At 42.0% G+C, this 17864-nt stretch overlaps 1 protein-coding gene across 1 annotated transcript in view; it reads right to left on the bottom strand.

Moving 5' to 3' along the window:
- Nucleotides 1-3667: 3667 nt before the first annotated feature.
- Nucleotides 3668-17864, bottom strand: part of BMERB1 (bMERB domain containing 1) — a 53171-nt gene continuing 38974 nt past the window's right edge. Inside the window, exons 3-6 of the mRNA XM_065644699.1 lie at nt 12772-12845; nt 10161-10275; nt 8497-8579; nt 3668-7114 (exon numbers count right to left, since the gene is read on the bottom strand). Of these exons, the coding sequence (XP_065500771.1) occupies nt 7002-7114; nt 8497-8579; nt 10161-10275; nt 12772-12845 (385 nt within the window). The 3' untranslated portion in view covers nt 3668-7001. The remainder of the gene's footprint in view (nt 7115-8496; nt 8580-10160; nt 10276-12771; nt 12846-17864) is intronic.

Genomic DNA, 17864 nt, shown 5'->3' with positions numbered 1-17864 from the left:
AGCATATTGAAGGATCCATATCCTGCAGGACTTCTAAGGTATCCTGGACTGTATGCGGGAAGAATAACAGTGCCGTAGCAAGATGACAGGTAAGGAAATTCCTCGCCCTAACTAAGACGATTTGCTACCTGAAAAGCTGAGTGAGGTGTTTCTGCAGCAGGATAATCTTTCTGCTTTTACAGATGGCCTGTGTAGGTACAGACAAGGCGTAAAAGCATCTGGCTTATACTTTTGGTGCTTAGCTCTGTATTTTGTGTTACAAGGGACTGTTCTTAGTCCCAAGACAAATAGTGGAAACTGGAGTGTTCCCATTGCTTGTGAGGATCCAGGTGATCTCTTCAGAAACTACAGTCTGTTGAACTTGACTGTCCTAAAGCAAAAGCCTTCAAAATATTTACTTTAAAATGTGTCTATGCCAAACAGGGTTTTGGAGTGATTCTAATCCACCCTTGTCCGCCCGTCTGAGGAGGCTGTAGCAGCCTTTGCCAGCTCCAGAGCGATTTGTGAGCTGTGACGTCATGCCAGAAATAAGTTTGTAGTAATTCAGGAAGAAAGATGGTGAGAAACATCACCTGTTGCGGACTTATTTTGAGATGACATTTATTCATTTCACCTTGAGATTTGGAGGCTGCGTGACTGCCAGGAGCTATTCTAGTAGCATATGGCACACACAGCGGTGCTGAGCTGACCTGCCACGGACTGAGTGCTGCGCAGGACGTGGTGAAGCCTCCGGCATTCCAGTGGCTCAGATGGTACCGCTGTCAAAGCGCTATTATAATTGTCATGCTGTGGGCACAAGTCTCAAGTCAGCCTTTCAGTTATTGGATTCAAAAGTCAAAAATGGCATTCTGCCTGTGTGATGAAGTCTACTGGTAAGAAAAAAAAAAAGAACGAACAACTTTGTCAAGTAGCTTTTGCATTTACAGGGTTCTATTAGAGCAGCTTTGGTTGCCCAGTGACACAAAGCTGGGGCATCAAAGGGGGTTTCTGGCCTGAAGGTGCACAAGCAAATAGCCACGGTACACGTGTGTGACTACAAAAGCTCAATACTGTCAAAAAGGAAAGCTGTTTTTCTGCATTCCAAATCCAGTCACAGGTAGTTGGCTTGAAAGGTTCCATTCAGTGGAACTCTTGGGATTTGTTAGCAAAACCAAGCATGTGTCTCCAGTCAATGGAATTTCTGGTGTTTGTGAAGACAGAAATAGTTCAGTGCATCGCTTCTGTCATTTGTAGCTCTTGGTGGTGCATGAGCTCCGTGTTGTACTTTGAAAATCTTGAACTGGAAGTTCTCTGTTCAGCTGTGTTACCTGTCTAAAGTACGGCAGCGTAGGCTGGATCACGTAATCCCTGTGCCAGGCTGCTGATTTCTGGAGCTGGCCAGGTTTACTTTTTGGGTATCAGCTAAAGTATTTCTTGGTGTCTTATCACAATTAGTGCAACCTCAGATGTACTACTGTAGAAAACTGCCTCCAATTAATAAAGTAATAATTGTATAAAGGATACAAGCTTACATGTGAGGGCAATGCTGCTGTTGGACGCTTCCTTATCGTGCTCTGCTGCTGTCGGCTGCTGCCCGGGCTGCTGATCCAGCTCTCGACGCTGAGCTGTTCTCAAGGTGCCACGTGAATGGTGGTGTTTCCACTTGGAGGGGAGAAGTTTGGACCTGAAATAATGTTTTTATGACATGATCCTGTTCAAAAGCAGCCTGCTTGGCTGGCTGCTTGCAGGATGGATGGGATTACATGGCACAGGCTGAACCTGGATAACAATGGTGGTGTTTGTGCTGGGGCAGAGCAAGACACTGTTTGCTGAGCTAACGTGACTGCTCTGGAGGAGCAGCTTGGACTTGGAGCTGCTCGGGACCACCTGCTGGGCGTGGGACAGGGAAGGGACCTGCCCTTTCCGCAAGGCCACAACGGAGCAAAAATTGCTTTGCTTTTCTTCAGCCTGTTCCTGAAATGGGAGAGTCTGGCTGTGACCTGCCGGCATTTGACCTGTCAAATGCTGACGTTACTGTGTATGTTGGAGCACCGAGAAATTTTCCGTTGTGTTAGGCAGGAGCAAACCACAGCCTGACTTGGTTTATTTGCACATCCTGGAAGATGCTGTACTGCAAAGTACATATTCTCTGTGTTGCTGTAATGAGTTTCTGGTTGTCTTTCTACTGTAAGGGGAATACGTTTATTGAAGAAAAAAAATCTGAACTCAATTACTTCTGTTCCATAAGAAAAATATTATTTTTCGTGACCAGAAATATTTTCTGTGTAAATTGTTTACCAACGAGTCTAACTTGGAGGTTTTCTATTCATTCTCAGCTGGAATTTTATTTCAGTCTTAACTGTAAAAGACATCGGAGATCTCTTTGGTTCTGGAGCCAGCAGTCAATTTCTTACTGTCCAAGAGCTGCCTCTGAAATGCCAGTAAAGATTTTAACTGCTTCAAAGGCAGGGAGTATGGATAAGGATATGGGTAGAATATGTGTATTCTATACATCTTGTGTAGAATATACATCTATACATCTTGTATAGAATAAACCTAACCTTATCATTTGAGGTAATTTATTTCAGTCTGCTGTAAATGCTTTAGTTCCAAGCGGCGCAGTTTGAGATCAAGCTGAACCGAATATTGGGAAAACGATTCTCGTTCACCATCTGCCTTGTTGCCGATGCAAACGTGCTCGGCCTGGGTGGGCACCCGTGAACCGATGGTCACCAGCACAGAGCGGCAGCTGCACTGGGCACCTCTCGCAACTTGCTATTGGTTTTTAGGTCAAGTGCCGTTCTTTCGGGAGGGTTGAGAGGCGTGTGTGTGAAAGTACTTGTTAACTCTCATTAACTGTGTCTTGGTTAACAAGACACTGGTAACTTGTCACCGGGGTACAATTAGGCAGAGAAAGTCTGGGTGACGTGTTCTCTCTCCTGTGTATTGCTCGTTTGACTTCTGATTCCTCAATTGGGTTACATTTAATGCTTTCTGTTGAGCTGAATTATTTTATTCTGGCAGATGGGGGAGGAGAGAAACTTCTCTTCTGCAGCCCTTGTTCAGATGATAAAATAGTATTGCTGTTAGATGTTCCTTAGTTGACTCAACACCAAAACTTTGTTAATGCAAATTTTTATTTCCCTGTGTTGGCTTCCCCCAGGGGGAAAGCTGGGGCAAGGAAAGCAAAGCAGCAACGTGAGCTGCACCCCTAGATGTACCAGATTCCAGCTCATTCCTGCTCTTGGGTCTCTGAGATCTCCAGAGCCCTACACCTCAGGTAGCAGCTGTCAAACCGCTCTGCTGAGCAGGCCAGATAGTGCTGATTTTTAATTTTTTTTTTTCCCAATTGCTGTTAAGCTCTTCTGGCTTGGCAATGGTTTTGATACTCAAGTATATTGGGCCCTTTATCTTCTCAGTGTACGGCTGTGAACTGTCATCTGCGCACTGCTCTGGGCTGTAGGGAGGTTTCAAAGTCATCTAGGAGCATCATGACATTTGCTTTTTTGGTGATTATTTTGTTGTTGTTGTTTGTAGTGCCATTGGAGAAACTATGGGGTTTTTAGTGAGATAAAATCCTTTATTATTTCAGTAGCATCACTAACTTATCAAATTATTCCTTTCTTGTAGAATAATCATCCTACTATTTTTGAAAAATATAGCAGCACAATAAGGACATCCCACTCTACTCCACCAATTTCCTTCAGTAACAGGAAGAAACAGATATTAGTTGAACACAGCAGCTTAATTTATTTGGAAATATGTTTAACTTTACTTTGCTGAAGAGATTCAGTAGGTCTAGGGGAAGGTACAAGAGAACCGTTTGCTGGTCAAATTGGAGATGAGTACAAATAGCACCTCAGCACTTTTATTTTTCTCAGTAGACCAAGATCCTTTCCTGAATACAACCATGTTTAGCAGTTCATTGAGGAAATAGTGTGTCAAATCCATCTTAATTTTTCTTCTTTTTCTGATGCCTTCTTTGCGATAGATGATAAACAGCCAGGATTTCCAGAAGAGATTTTTGGGTGCTTGGGTCAACCAATGTCCCTCTTTTGCAGACAGTAACAGCTAAAAATTGGCTTTCAACCTGGTCACCTAAGAATATGTCTGATTTTCTGCTGATTTTACACATGGGGATGACATAATGTGCTATGTTCGTGGCATCACGGAAGTTTAGGCCCCTCATTGGACTTGGGAATACTCTGTGGTTTAGTCTGATCTTTAAAGGACCAAGATTTTTACACACTTAATTCCTCCTTAAGTTTAATTTGTTTAATTACAGCCATTACGTTTGAAGGAAGCCGTTAGGGTTCTGCTGTGTCTGGATGAACAGCACTGTACACCAGTGTTGAACACAGGTGAGAATCTGACCTCACAGTCCAAAAAATCCAGGATTTTATCGCTAAGCAGCATCACTGACCCCCTTTCAAAGGAGCCACTGGGGCACTGCAGGCAAGCGGCTCAACCCACCCAAATAACAGCAGAACGGAAGCATTTGCTAATTGAAACAAAACAAACTCACGCAAAAACTTTTTGGTTCAGCCAAGCCAGAACTTCTGAAAATGAAGTTCTCTCTCACTAACACAGCTGTAGTTCCAGTCCCTTTGGGGCACTGGCCGCAGTGGTGCTGTATGCGAATTTACATATTCACACTTAATGGGTGTTCATTTTAATTAAGGGAGGGGGCTCTGTGGCCTGGTCATGTGTTACATCCCGGAAACGTCTGGCTCCTTTTGGCGATAATGCATTTTTTTCCTACAAACCTACACTCTGATTTCCCTTTTCTTCCCAAGGGGCTGTAGATGCTGTGCAGCGCGCAGGGCGCACCCCAACCATCACCACAGCCTGGCTGAAGCGTTAACGTGTGTAAGTCACCTCTTGCTTTACAACAGCTGTGTGCCAAGTCCTTCAGGACTTGTTATTGGTGTTCACAATATTCGGTTTTAACAGATGATCCTCCAAAGACTTTAAGTTTGGTGCTTCACTAGTGTTTTTTTCCTTAACTTGCATTTGCCTTTGTTAATGGCACTGAACACCTACCTCTTGTCTTACAATACTGGTAATTCCTGATGTCTTAATTGGGTACCAGCAAATTCAAGAGGCTGCTGAATTTTCCAGAAGCCAGTGGGTGCTTCTTCCCCTCCGGTGCATATTCTCCCTGCAAAGCAGTTTTCCCCATACCTCAGTTAATGTACACAGGTGCCTTATGGAGTCCAACCTGTACCAGATACAGCAGATATTAACAGCTGCAGAGCTTAATGGGATGTTGTATCACCACAGATGCAATAATTTTATATGATAATTCAGCCTTTGAATATGTTTTGTCCTCTTTCCTGCCATCCTTGGTCAATGTAATTTAAGTGCTTCACGTCTTACTCAAAACCTTTTTGTGTTTTTTTCCCTCCTTGATCATTAAGGAACTTAGTGATGAAGATTCTTTGTCTCAAGTGAGCGTGAAGTACTGAAACAAATTACTCTGGGAATGCAGAAGTTCATTCAATCAGTCTGATGTTGGGGATTAAGTTTTATTTGTACACAAATAGTCTGAATTACTTTAGATGGTATCTATCTCCTTGAACCTTAATAAGATACTTTCTTGCTCTAAAAAATATTACTGTTTATCCTTTTTTGACTAACTGCTGTTTATGTCTTTTTCCTTTCCTATAACTCTGGTTCCTTTGTATATAAGTGCACACTTCACTTAGCTGCCTTCACAACATGGAAGTTCCTCTTGAAAAACTTTATTTCAGGAACTTTTTCCTATCTGTTTGTTATTTCTAAGCCTGAGATTTTCACATTAGATCCATGTACGTTTATTTTACTATTTACACCTATCACAGTACACTTATATGGAATACCATCACACAGACAAGCCAGCTACTGACAGCTAATATAAAGATATTAGATTCCACAAGGTTTAATCTGCATAGAGACCAGAAACACATTTAATGGTGAAACACAGGTAAGTCTTTCTGTATTTCCCTTAATTTTAAACCCATTTGTGTAGAATGTGATCTTCTTACCACAAATACCTACTTCTGTATTTGTACATTTGTCTTGTACTCAATTTGTCTCGGGTGGCTGGTGTCTTCCTATGCTTGCTAGTTTATATTCTTATGGCCATGAAATATGCCTTTAATAGTTGTTTTAAGCATTCTTTAAATATTAAATTGTCTTCCACTCTCCTCCCAGTGATAAGTAATTTCATACTGTGTGTAACTTCTGATAGCAGACAAAACTCTGAGTGATTATTTCTCAGACTCCATGTGAGGTGGAGATCTAAAAAAGAAACGATGCCCCTTTGTGCTACATCATCTATTTGCCGATTGCTGGAGCTGTGCTTGCTGAAGCTTCACCAGAGATTTATTTTCCCTGGTGCAAATAGATTTTTATATCCCATATGATTTCTGAATTAAATAAAATGAATACTATCTACTTGCAGCATTCTTGTCACTCTTCCTCATTCTTTAGGAAGAATTAGGAGTGAAGCTGCTCATCAAAGTAGTTGAACATCACACGAGTTTGGGAAGTATTTTGTATGCAATATTAGTTATCCTAAGTTTGCTTCATCTATCAGTTGCGCTATCTGCAGCATTGCTATTTGTGGCTTTTGTTTTGAAAAGTAGCCAAAATGGGATATTTCAGCAATTGCTGAGTGCTGTTTGTCAAGGGGGGAAAGTGTACAAAAAATTCTTACAAAGTGGTGACCTATTCAAATTGCTTTTTCACACCTTACTGCATGAAGTGTATCCTCATTTCACATTTATGACTGGGGTGTTTTTGTTGCCTCTACTACAGATCTTTTCTGGTCACTGGACAGCCACTATATAGGTTTCTCTTGTTTTTAGGCATGCGTGTTGAGTGATCCATGCAACAGTGAAGAACCTGCCATTGTACATTCCACCCATTACTGTGGTACCAGTTGCTCTCGATTCTATCAGCAGGACGCTCTTAGTTCACCTTGCCCTCCAGTTCCATTCAATGAAAACATTTGAAAACACAAATGTAGTAGCCCTGGGCTACATGATGTTGCATTGTGTGGCCCCACAACAATCTTTGATAATGGCCAATCCTGCCTTGGCAATGGTGGGCTTGCTTGGAGGAGGTTCTGCCTTCTTTTCTGCTGGGCTGCCTGCAATGTTCAAAACAGGACACCATTAAAACCAAGAGCTGGTCAAATTCTTTCTTCCTACTTGTGGATTAAAGAATGCAAACTTTTCCCACCTTCCTCCCCCTGAATTTTTAACCTCTTGTTTGACTAACACATCTACCACTCTGTTAGTAACCAAGCTGGTATGTGGATTCAAACTTCTCTCTTCGGGGAAGGGGGTTAAGAGGGGCCGAAGAATCCAGACATCTCAATGGGTGGGTAAACCTCTCCCACCTTGTTCAATCCGGGAGTCCCTGGTCACAGCTATGGGGTCAGATAACAGGTCCTTTCACAGAAAGTCATCTTACTGCGTTGACACCCTAACTGCTAAGGAGCCGAAGAACAAGAGTATTGCTAGAGTTCATTCTCTCATCAACTTGGATGTCATAATTAGGAGAACAAGATAAAGGTAGGTTTTAATTTATCTCTAACATTGTGTTTAAAACCATGACATATGAAGTAAACTAACAAGGGAGATGATTCGTGCTCCCTGTGACTAAAAGGGTATAAATAATTACTGATGCATCTTAAAATGTCTCTGGCAACCTCGTACTTGAACTTCACAGTCATTCCACATCCCTCTGGAAACTCTTTAGCAAGATCTTGATCTGTGCAAAATGGTGGTGAGTTTGGATATAAACCTCTTGAGCTGGTGGATTGAATTCCATTTCTAAGAAGGGCACTGCTCTCACTGGACTGTCTCCTTGCCTCAGAGCTCAGTTTGACAGAGGTCACAACCAGCCTGGTAACTTTTAGAGCTCATGCTGTGACTATTTAGTTTGAAAGCTGCAGCTAAAAGCTTCCAAGGGATCATGTAACCTGCTTAGTTTCTGAGAAATCACTGTGGTGTACAGTTCTGTCCAAAAGTGTTTTGGGTTGAGGTGATAGGAAAAAACCTATTTATTTTGGTAACATGTAAGAAATTTGGGGCAGCTGTTGAAGTTTACAGCGTATTCTCTAGTCTCCATCTTCCTTGCAGTAAAACAAGCAAACTTAGCTCCAGATATCCTGGCATACATGTTAAGAGGTTTTCCCTGGTTATTCTTGCAGAATCAGGTGGGAAAATAATAGGCAAAAATAAATCTAGTTGCTTACAAAAGCAGGTTGTGGCAATATGTATATTCAAATGTACTTCGAATATTTAAAACATATAAAGCAAGATTACTTGGATTCAGTTTTAAGGTCTAACAGGGCACTTGAATTCTAAGTGCCCAGCAATTGCTGACACACTCTCTTGTTTCAGGGTGATTGAGCGAGATTAACCCAGAGTGGCCTTGGAAAATGCCCTTTCAGTTGTTTTTGGAGTTTTTCCTTTTTTTGTTTGGGGTTTTTTTTCTTTTTTCTCTGAATGTTTAGGAACTCACTGGTAGGAGACTGTGTTGCTTTGTCTAAGGGTTTTAACTTGGTGCGAAGGAATTCAGCCATCTCTTTGTCTTCTTCTTTCTCGCTGGTGGGGAAAAGGAAAATAAATCTGTTACAGAAATAATAATGCTTGCTCTATAAACAGGACAACAAAGCTAGAGTAGCTAGGATCAAGTCACTAGTAAACAATTCACTACTTTGTTCTTGTTAAAAACACTTATTTTTCCTGCTTATTAGAGAGCAAAGTTTTGCCTAAACAAAAACAGTAACAAACTTCTTGTAGAATTTGGAGACAGATTTTTCCCCAAGGTTCTTTACTTGTCTCTGATAGTGCTGGATTCATTATCTGCCCTTGTCAGTGGATTTAAACCATAATGTGTCCCCTATTTTAAGCTGGTCTCACAAGTGCTTTGCCATGGTTCCTCTACAAAGGAAAGCAGAGGATACAAATGGGTGTTATTCTGCGCCTTATTTTTAAAGGCCTGCTCAGACAAAAGACTGGATCTCATGGTTTTCTGCTGTTACTGTTTATCAAAACGAAGTACGTTTTTCTTTGCCTGAAGATAAGAGCATTAAGCCCAAAATGAAAAGACTGTGTTGCTAGCCTTGATTGTATCTTTTAATGATATTTCCAGGTTAGTTTCTCTGCTGTTTTGTTATTTAACCATTAACAATGAGCACACTGACTCTCTCAGTTGAGAGGAAAAGCAGATTGTGCTACCAAGAGTTTTAAAGAAAAGCCTCAGGTTTTCCTGCAAATGTGAATTGACACTGATGTATTCACTTCTGTGTAGCGCACAGCGGCTCGTTTTCAGTAGCCTACAATTATTGTCTGGTTGCTGACGAGGTTTTTGTGATTTGCACATCAAACCAGCGTTTGAGAGTTCTGAGGAGCTCGGGCTCCCTGTCAGCTGGGGACTCTGGCGAGGGTTCTGAGCTCTGTCCTTTGCTTGCTGAGAATTTCAATGTGTTGGAAGAGATTATTGTCATTTAGGATGAATGGACTGATAAGCCTCCAATCTTTCCTGTTAAAAGAGCCAAGGGAAGTAACAGCAGAACTCTGACTACTTGTGAGCTTTAGGATCTCGGTGCAACAGCTGGAAAGGAACTTTTGAGGAAGGCCACAGGTTTCTCAGCAACTCTGGGCTAAGATACCGACATGAAACGGTACTGAGCTCATTTATGCTTTAGGTGAGGTAGACCTGTGTTAGTGATTGCATTCTCACTTTTTTTGCTATGGCAGGGTGAGAATAGTAAGAATAAAACCCAACCATGTTAATATTTTATTTTTAAAAGGCAGATTTTAGATGTCTATAAAAATACCCATTGCGGAATTCCATTTTGTGTGTACTTCTCATGCAAAGAGAATCCTCTGGCAGCAGCAAAAAACCTTCTCTTTTTAATGGTAAATGCCCAGATGATTTCTGGTAGGAAAGTAAGAGACCAAACTTCACTGTAGTCAAGAGCCAAGTGAATCACTAATGGGTTAAAGAGCCACAGCAGTGATCTAATGTTTTGCCCATGGAACTGGGAGGAGGCTTTTAGCTAAGTTGTTTTAAAGGACCAATTCTCTCTCATTTATGTCAGATGTAAATTTTGTCACTCACTCCAGTGTGACATTAAGACTTATGAAATCTCACTAAGTTTGGTTGCTTTTAGTTCTTACCGTAATCTCTCCACCTCTGCATCATCTACAAGAAAATCTCTTTTTTGTACCAGTCGATGAATCTTCTGAATCAGTTCATCCTCTCTTTGTTTCTCCATCTTTGTTTTTTCTTTTTCTGGTCAAAAACAAAGAGAGACCGTTACTGTGGATTTTAGAAAGCGGGTTGGGGCTGGGGGGGACACTGCAGATGTCTAAGAATGAATTGCTGATTGAAGTCAATGGTTCTTCAGACCTGCATCAAAAATAAATGAAATGGTTTATTTTCCCCGTGCTTCAAAAATCTGACTAATTAATATATGACCCTGTTAATTGGCTGTTCTGTAATGAGGAGGTTGTTTGTAAACAAGCATCTTTGTGACATGAAAGATGTGCCTGTCACAAACTAAAACTCCAGAATGTTAGGTGTTACAGAGCTGTAGTTCAAGGTTATAAAGCAAATATAGTTAAGATAAACCTTAAACGTAGCAAGTGGAGCAGAGAGGTGAGAGCCAGCGGCAAATCCCAGCCCCGTATTTCCTCAGGAAGCTGAAAGATTTGATTAGCTGGGAAGACACATTGCCTTAAATCAAGAATGTCAGTTTTGAGCAGTAGAACTGCATTTAGAGAGCCCTAAAATTAAGTACAATAAGAGTTGCAAGAAGGACAAGCTGCCTGCAGTGTGATGCATCTGAGCTATGTTGTGTGCTGATTGAACTTAATTTTAAACAGCTAAATAAATCAGACATTTGAAAACAATTGCTTAATACAGCTTAATTTTGAATCATAGGCTTCAGGACGCTTACTGCTGGGAATTTCTGCAATAAATCCATTCCTTGGTGAGATAAAAGCACCTTGAAAATATTGGAGACAATGAAATTCTGTAAGTCATGCTCCTTGGAGAATTTAAAATTATGGTCTGGCAGAGGAAGTAATTTGTAATATAGCAATGCTGTTTTGTCTGGGATGCATTTTCTGTGTTACATCTTTTAGAAATGATAAAGGTGGTTATTGATTGCTATGAAGATTTCAAGACTTCTACATTGTTACCTATGGAGAATTCCTGTGATTAATGCTGAATATGCAGCACAGAAAAAAGAAGAATGCTTAGAAATTGCTGAAACCAAGCAGGAGGTCTCTATACAAATCCATATGCTAACAGGGAAATGATGATAAATGTTATGAATGAACCCAGTTCTGGAAGCTGTGTTTCTGGGTTCACACTTAGTTCTGTGTCAACGCAGCAGCTCCTTTGTCTTTGTTGAGACAAAATTTTTCTTCTTGTGAGTTTGCCAAAAGGTGGTGCTGCTAGAACTGTGCAACCTTGCAATTCTTAAGTTTGAGATTTGCAAAGTGCTGAGGGGAAACTGCTGCTCGTGTATCTCTGCTCAAGACTTTGTGATTGCAAAATAGTTTCTAAAATGTTTAAAAAAAAAAAAAAAAAGCCCACCAAAAAAATGAAAACTGATCAACCCTAACTGTAAGTTAGAAGTCTGGGTAGGAAAGCTGCAGACTAGGGGAGGCGAGGCAAGGGGAATCATTCACATGATTTTCTAGGATTCATAATCCTTTCCAATACCATTTAAACCAATAACGTACCAATAGTGTTATTAGAAATTAAAAATGTGACCTTTAAGTAACTAAGAAGTCCAAAGAAAGAAAAAAGATTATGAATCCACTTTTGTTGAGTGCAAAGAAAAATGGAAAAGCTCTTGTACAAGAATATGTGGCCTCAGAGTAGACCCGTTTCCTAGTTCATGAGCGACCTGCTCTCTCCTTTCTGGGGAGAAAGTTGCACAATAAAATGGGGACCAGGGGGTGGAAATGAGGATAACCAAAGGAGAATAAAAACTTGTCCTTAATAATTAGGCAGCAGCAAATTATTTCTGAAGGGCGCTAGAGGCCATGCAGTAATATTTGGTGTAAATGGCTTAGAGCAGTTGCTGAGTGGTTTGCAGGGTCTGTCTGTGCTTTTTTCTTGAACAGAGCAGGGCTGTTGTGGGTGACCCAAACCAGCAAAGCTGTAGTGAAGCAAATTTCCTCCTTGTTTCCAGCTGGAGTTTGGAGTTAAGGACTGCAAAACTGCCCACAACTCCATTCCTCATTAGAGTGGTGAACTGCAGAGAATTAAGGCAAAACACAAAGCAGACTTGTCCCTTGCTTCTTGTAGAAACCCATTTTACTTCATTCTAGAAGGCAGACTTAACTACAAGTATGACAATGAATTGGTATGTCTAGGAAAAAAGCAATCGCGTTCACAGCGCTGGTTGTAAATCCCCCTCCATTCTCCCTTTTATCTTGGCTATCTCAGCTCTCTGTCTTTTCTACCTGACAATTTCTGTGCCACTTGGTTCCCCTGAGATTTTCAAGGGAGTACAAGAACTAAGGAACGTGCACCTTGTTTCAGTGATATTTGCAGGGTTGCTGCCCAGGGAGCAGTGAAATACAACATGAAAAGAAATTTAGAGACCAGGAGATTAAAGATGGGAAGGAAAACAGGAAGAAAAAAAATAAGGACTAAAGGAAAGAGATGAAACTCAGCCTTGGGGGGAGATTTCTGACTATCAGAGGCAGAGGTGTGTTCCTGACCCCATCCCTACCATTTTCCTAATATTAGGTTGGAGCGAGCCGTTACCTGGGATTGCTACCAAACTCTGCAGCTCTTTCTTAAGGTTCATGATGTCTTTGCACAGCTGGATGTCATCCATCCTGCAGAAACAGAAAATGCATGGTCAGAGATGTACAAACTCCATCCCACGTTGACAGGATCAGCTAGATCTCATCTGACAACACCACCGTGTCCCTGCCAGGGACCTGTGCAGCAGCTTGAGATGCAGAGCTTTAAACCTGGATATTGATGCCGTTCATTCACCCATTTTAACAGATAGCAAAAGGTATTTAACACTAAATGTCTGAGCCCTTGATTACTTCTCTTACTGGGATCTGATTTGTGTATAGGTCACATCTGTCACTGCCTTTTGCTTTATTGAATGTCACCGAACATTCTGGAATGAGCATCTGTGTACTTAATAGTCATAAAGAAGCAGGTGTGCCATATTGCAGATACTGCAGCAACAGGTTCTGCTTGGGGAAAGAGCAAAGGTGAGAATAACAGACCCTGGGAAGGGGCAGCAGAAGCCGATATATTATTTGGCACAGCCAAGACAAGGTTTATTATATTCCACTCCTAATTTTCTTTGACCTTACTAATAACTTAGCCCTGATACCAAAGATCTGGAAACTGTCATAATTTGGCATCAAACCATTTCGGGGTCTTGTGCCTTGGGTCAATATCTTCCATCATTTTTGTGAGTGCTCAAAATCCTTGATGTGTGCAGAAAGCCCATTAATGTTAAGACACAGAAAACAGCTAAAAAAATTCTGTAACATTAGCAGAAACTGCACCTTCAGCTCTCATTGAAACTGCTACCTATCCTGAGAGCTGCTATACTGGATTATTGCCCTGGAAGCGAACACACTTCAGCATTAGCTTCCTGGCAAATGTTTTATTTTAGTCTCAGCTGTCTTGGCAGCCGTGACTCAGGTGTTGGTTCTGAGGGCTGGAGCATTTTGAATTCACTCCCTGAAGAATACAAAATTCAGCCTTTGTGATCATTCGTATGTTCTTCAGCTTGGATGTCACCAACATGACCCTTGCCCCCAGATCTTGGAGTCCTTGTTTCATAACCCTGTGCCTGAGGGTGGGTTGCTTGTTGTCCAAGCACCTCAAGTGCTGTCAGAACAGGTGTTGTCACAGGGGTGTTTCCAGAGAGGAAACCCGAGAGATTTGTGTGTGTGACAGCACAAAGGATGATGCAGTCATCAGTAAGTGAGGAGTAGAAAAAGTAGGTGTTTCTCGCACAAATATTATTTTAATCACAACCTAAGAGCTTTTATTCTCCCTGCCGCCTCTGCACGGAATGCGGGTCTCCACAGGGAGCTGCCCTTCTGCTGCTTTGCTCGTGTTATTAAAACATGTCGATCCTTTTATTATTTGCTGCTTTGGTTAACTCCATCTTGCCTGTTGCCCTACTTTCATCATGTTAGACAGCTCTTCCTGCTGCCTTTTTACTTCTCTCTTCCCAAAATATGACAGTGAAATACCTCTTCTAATAATCCTTATTGCTGACGTCTTTTTCCTTGTTTAGGTGCCGCTGTCACCTCCGCTGGGGATCTGCTCTCCATCCATCTGTCGTGTAAGACATTTATTGGGAAGCTCAGCTGCTGCCCCTGGCGCTGGCCCTGGTTCCGTGCTGTGTGTGCTCAGGACACTTGGAGGCAGAGACATTGATACTGATGATTATTCTTACTTGGGTTCCCCATATTATTCATGCTGATCACAAGCAAAGCCTGTTTTACTCTGGAGATCCATCATGCCAAATGGTACTGAAATTACTTTTACCAATTAACAATCTTAAACACTCTTCCCTCAAGAGAATCAATATTCAAAATGTGCTGGGATGTCAGCAAGCCTCAGAGCTCCTTACCCATTCAATGTTCATGCAGTTTGGGTGTCATATTAATATAATGAGAATTAATATAGTTGAGGAAAATGACCATGGTTAAGGAAGATGACAGTTTCTTGGTGAGAAACATTCAATATTGAACTGCTGTATTCAGATGATATCTAGAGGCCAGACTCTCAGACAGTGAAAAAAACAGTGAGTTTCTACAAAAGTGATGTCTGTGACATAAGGAGAGAGGATATTCTGTTTTTCTGTATTGGGAAGGTTTGGCTTCATTCTGGGAAGATCTGGAAGGCAGCCTCATTAAAACATTTCACTGTATCAGTTTGCCTCCCTGGCCTCCTCAGGGAACTCCCAAAAGCTCATGTCACTGCTCTTCTCAGGATTTTCAAGAATCTAAATTATCATTGGCAGTATGTTCCAAGTGAGCAAGATCACCGATGTTCAGTAGTCCCTATGGCCCCTATGCTCCATTTGTGGCAAAGGTACTGGCCTCACAGGGCAACTGTAGTTGTAATTCCAGTATTTTGGCTGGTTTTTCATCTGACTGCAGAACATATAGCTAGCATTCTCCATATATATTCTCAACATCTGTTTTTCATGAGACCTAAACTTTGTTCCTGCTTTGTAACTCAGAGGAGAGAAGTAAATATGTGGCCAAGCACTTAAGGGCTGTAACAGTTCTGTGACAGTCTGAATTCCAAAAGTCATAAGCCAGCTGAGCCCTCTGGTGCATTTTGATGATGGACAAAGACTAATCCCACCATCTGTAACAATCCCCTTAGGCACATGGAACATCTTTCCTCCTATCTGTGTCAAACAGCCTTCGTGTTTCATCTACTCCATGGTGCTGATTAGGAAAAGAATTTTTTAAAAAGGTATGGTTAAATGACTAAAGAAGGGCTATGGGACATATTCATAAAAACCATGTGAAGGCTTCATCCATCTGACTTGATGAAAGCACTAGGTAGAATTGCTTGCAATGATAAAGCACATCACACATCTGCTAGCAAGTAATAATGAATGGAGGGCAAACAACTGCTGTCCTGGGCAAGAGTTACCATGTTGCCATCAAAGCAAAGGGAAGAGGAGGAACTCCTGGGAAAGGAGCTCTTGGAAGGCCATTCAATCTGTACTGGTACCATGAACCTTCCTTCCCCAGTGCTTTGGTTCTTGGGTGCAAGCAGCTACAGGAGGCCCTGGAGTCAATGCTGCTTCTGAAAGAAAAGCACATCCCAGTGGATTTCTCATTTGGAAGCTGGATAGTCAGCAGAGTCTGATTGCGAGCATACTTGTGTTACCATCAGACCTCTTCAGGAAGTAAAAAGGGCTTTTGGGAATCTTAAAGAGAGCAGGAATCTGCGGAGTGGAGAAAAAAAAACTCCTGTGGGTCCCCTAATCTTCTGCAGAGAAGCTGGAGAAATGTGCTGAGCCCGATTTCCACCGCACGTTCTCTCCTATGTTATGAGTCAAATCTATCGGAGCACAAAAAGGACGAGAGGAGAAGTTACGCGGCGTGTTCTCCAGCTTATTTTAGAGCACTGTGGTGTTCTCTGGGCACCCGGTGCTCTTCTCAAAGGAGAGCAGCACAGCCAGGCCTGTGCGGAATGCAGAGGCTTTTCCCTATAGCTATGGCACAGGGCGCTGAGATGCCGCCCTCCCAGCCTGTTTGTTACCTGCAAAGCTGCTCGAGACATCTGCTTAAAATCTGTGATATACAAACAACCTTCCCTAAACTCCCCATTCTCTGGAATACATAGCACGTTCTTTCCAGTCCCTGCGAAATAATTTCTGATGTTGTAGAAAAAACATCAGTAAAGCAAAGAACAGCTACAATGTGTCCGTTTTTTCCCCCCAAGCTGAGCTTTAAATGTCTGCCCAGCAATCTTAAACACATGAGTTATGAGTATGATAAAACATCTCTCTTATTAAGAGCCCAAATCCGTTCCTGGAGTAATTGCAATAGTATTGAGCTAGAGATGAATTTGCAGTGTGTTTTCATGTATTTCTGATGCAGTCTGCAATTCTGCTTTGCTGTTTCTTGATGGCTTATTGCAGGAAACCTTCTGTGTGCTTGGAGATATCACATAAGCATGTATTATTCTGTTCTCCCTTGGAATTTCAAGCTATATAACCAAAACCTAAAAGCAGACTCTCTGTTTGCCCCCTCAAAAAGATAAAATAGCTTATAATGAATAAACAGCGTGAGCAAAAGATTTTCTAAACATGTCACAAAATGACAGGAAAATAAGTGGGTCGGAAGAGCCAGCAGTGATGTGGCTCAGTGACTCAGCCCGAGTGCGTGTTTCTGCGGTCTGGTTACCGGGAGGAGGACGCTCTGAGCACCATCATCCCCGTGAGAGCCACCAGTGAGGTGACAGCGTGAGTCACCTCGACCGAGCACCATCTGGAGCGAGGGGGAGCGGGGAAACGCCAGCAGAGCTGCTGTTGGGCTGGGTGGCTGCGGGGATAACGGCAGGCAGGGCTTGAAAAAGAAACATTCTGCACCGGACACAGAAGTGTTGTGCTTTGTTTCCATAAAAATTGTTCTATAACAGTTAATTTCTTCTGTTTTCAGCTGAGGAAGAAAACTGAATTCCCTAGGGTAAGACCCAGGTACCATCTAGAGCCATGGATGGGGAAAAAAAAAAAAGGCAAAAATGATAGTGAAAGGCAGTAGGGAAATCACTAAACGCTCACGTTAAGGGTCAGCCAAGGAAAAAGAGGTGGCCAACGAATCTGTTGGATGCTTAAGACCTGAGAGTAAGATCTATTAATAACAGGTACGAAAGCATCAAATACCTTTTTCATTGATTTCAGGGCCGGCAGAGCAGTTCAGTGTGTCTAGTGAGCTGCTGCCTCTGCCGATGACTTCCAAAGGCAGAAATAGATCTATGCTCCTTCCGGCACGTCTGTCAGAGGAGGTCGGAGATGCTTTTGTTTTCTGTTATTGCATTAAAGTGCTTGAAATCAAAAAATGAACGTAGAGTGGTTTTATTGCTTTCCTTCCCTCTCTTCCAAGAGGGTTTGCAGGCACTTAGGTTATTTTTAGTTCTGTTTTAATATATTCCTGTCTCAGAAGTAAAATGCTTGTAATTGTTAGAGTTTCTGAAGCCTCTGGTAGCGCAGGTCTAGGAGACGGGCCAAGAATCAGATGTCATGTGAAGCTGTGAGTTGACATGATTACCTGTATCTGGTCTCAATATGGGGGTAAGAAGATGATCTTGGTGGTGTCACTGCTGAACACCAGCCAGGAACAGCC

The sequence above is a fragment of the Caloenas nicobarica genome, chromosome 14 (genome assembly GCF_036013445.1).
Source record: "Caloenas nicobarica isolate bCalNic1 chromosome 14, bCalNic1.hap1, whole genome shotgun sequence".
Lineage (NCBI taxonomy): Eukaryota > Metazoa > Chordata > Aves > Columbiformes > Columbidae > Caloenas > Caloenas nicobarica.
The sequence above is the reverse complement of the archived record's forward strand: the minus strand, read 5'-3'. Positions and strand labels throughout refer to the sequence as shown.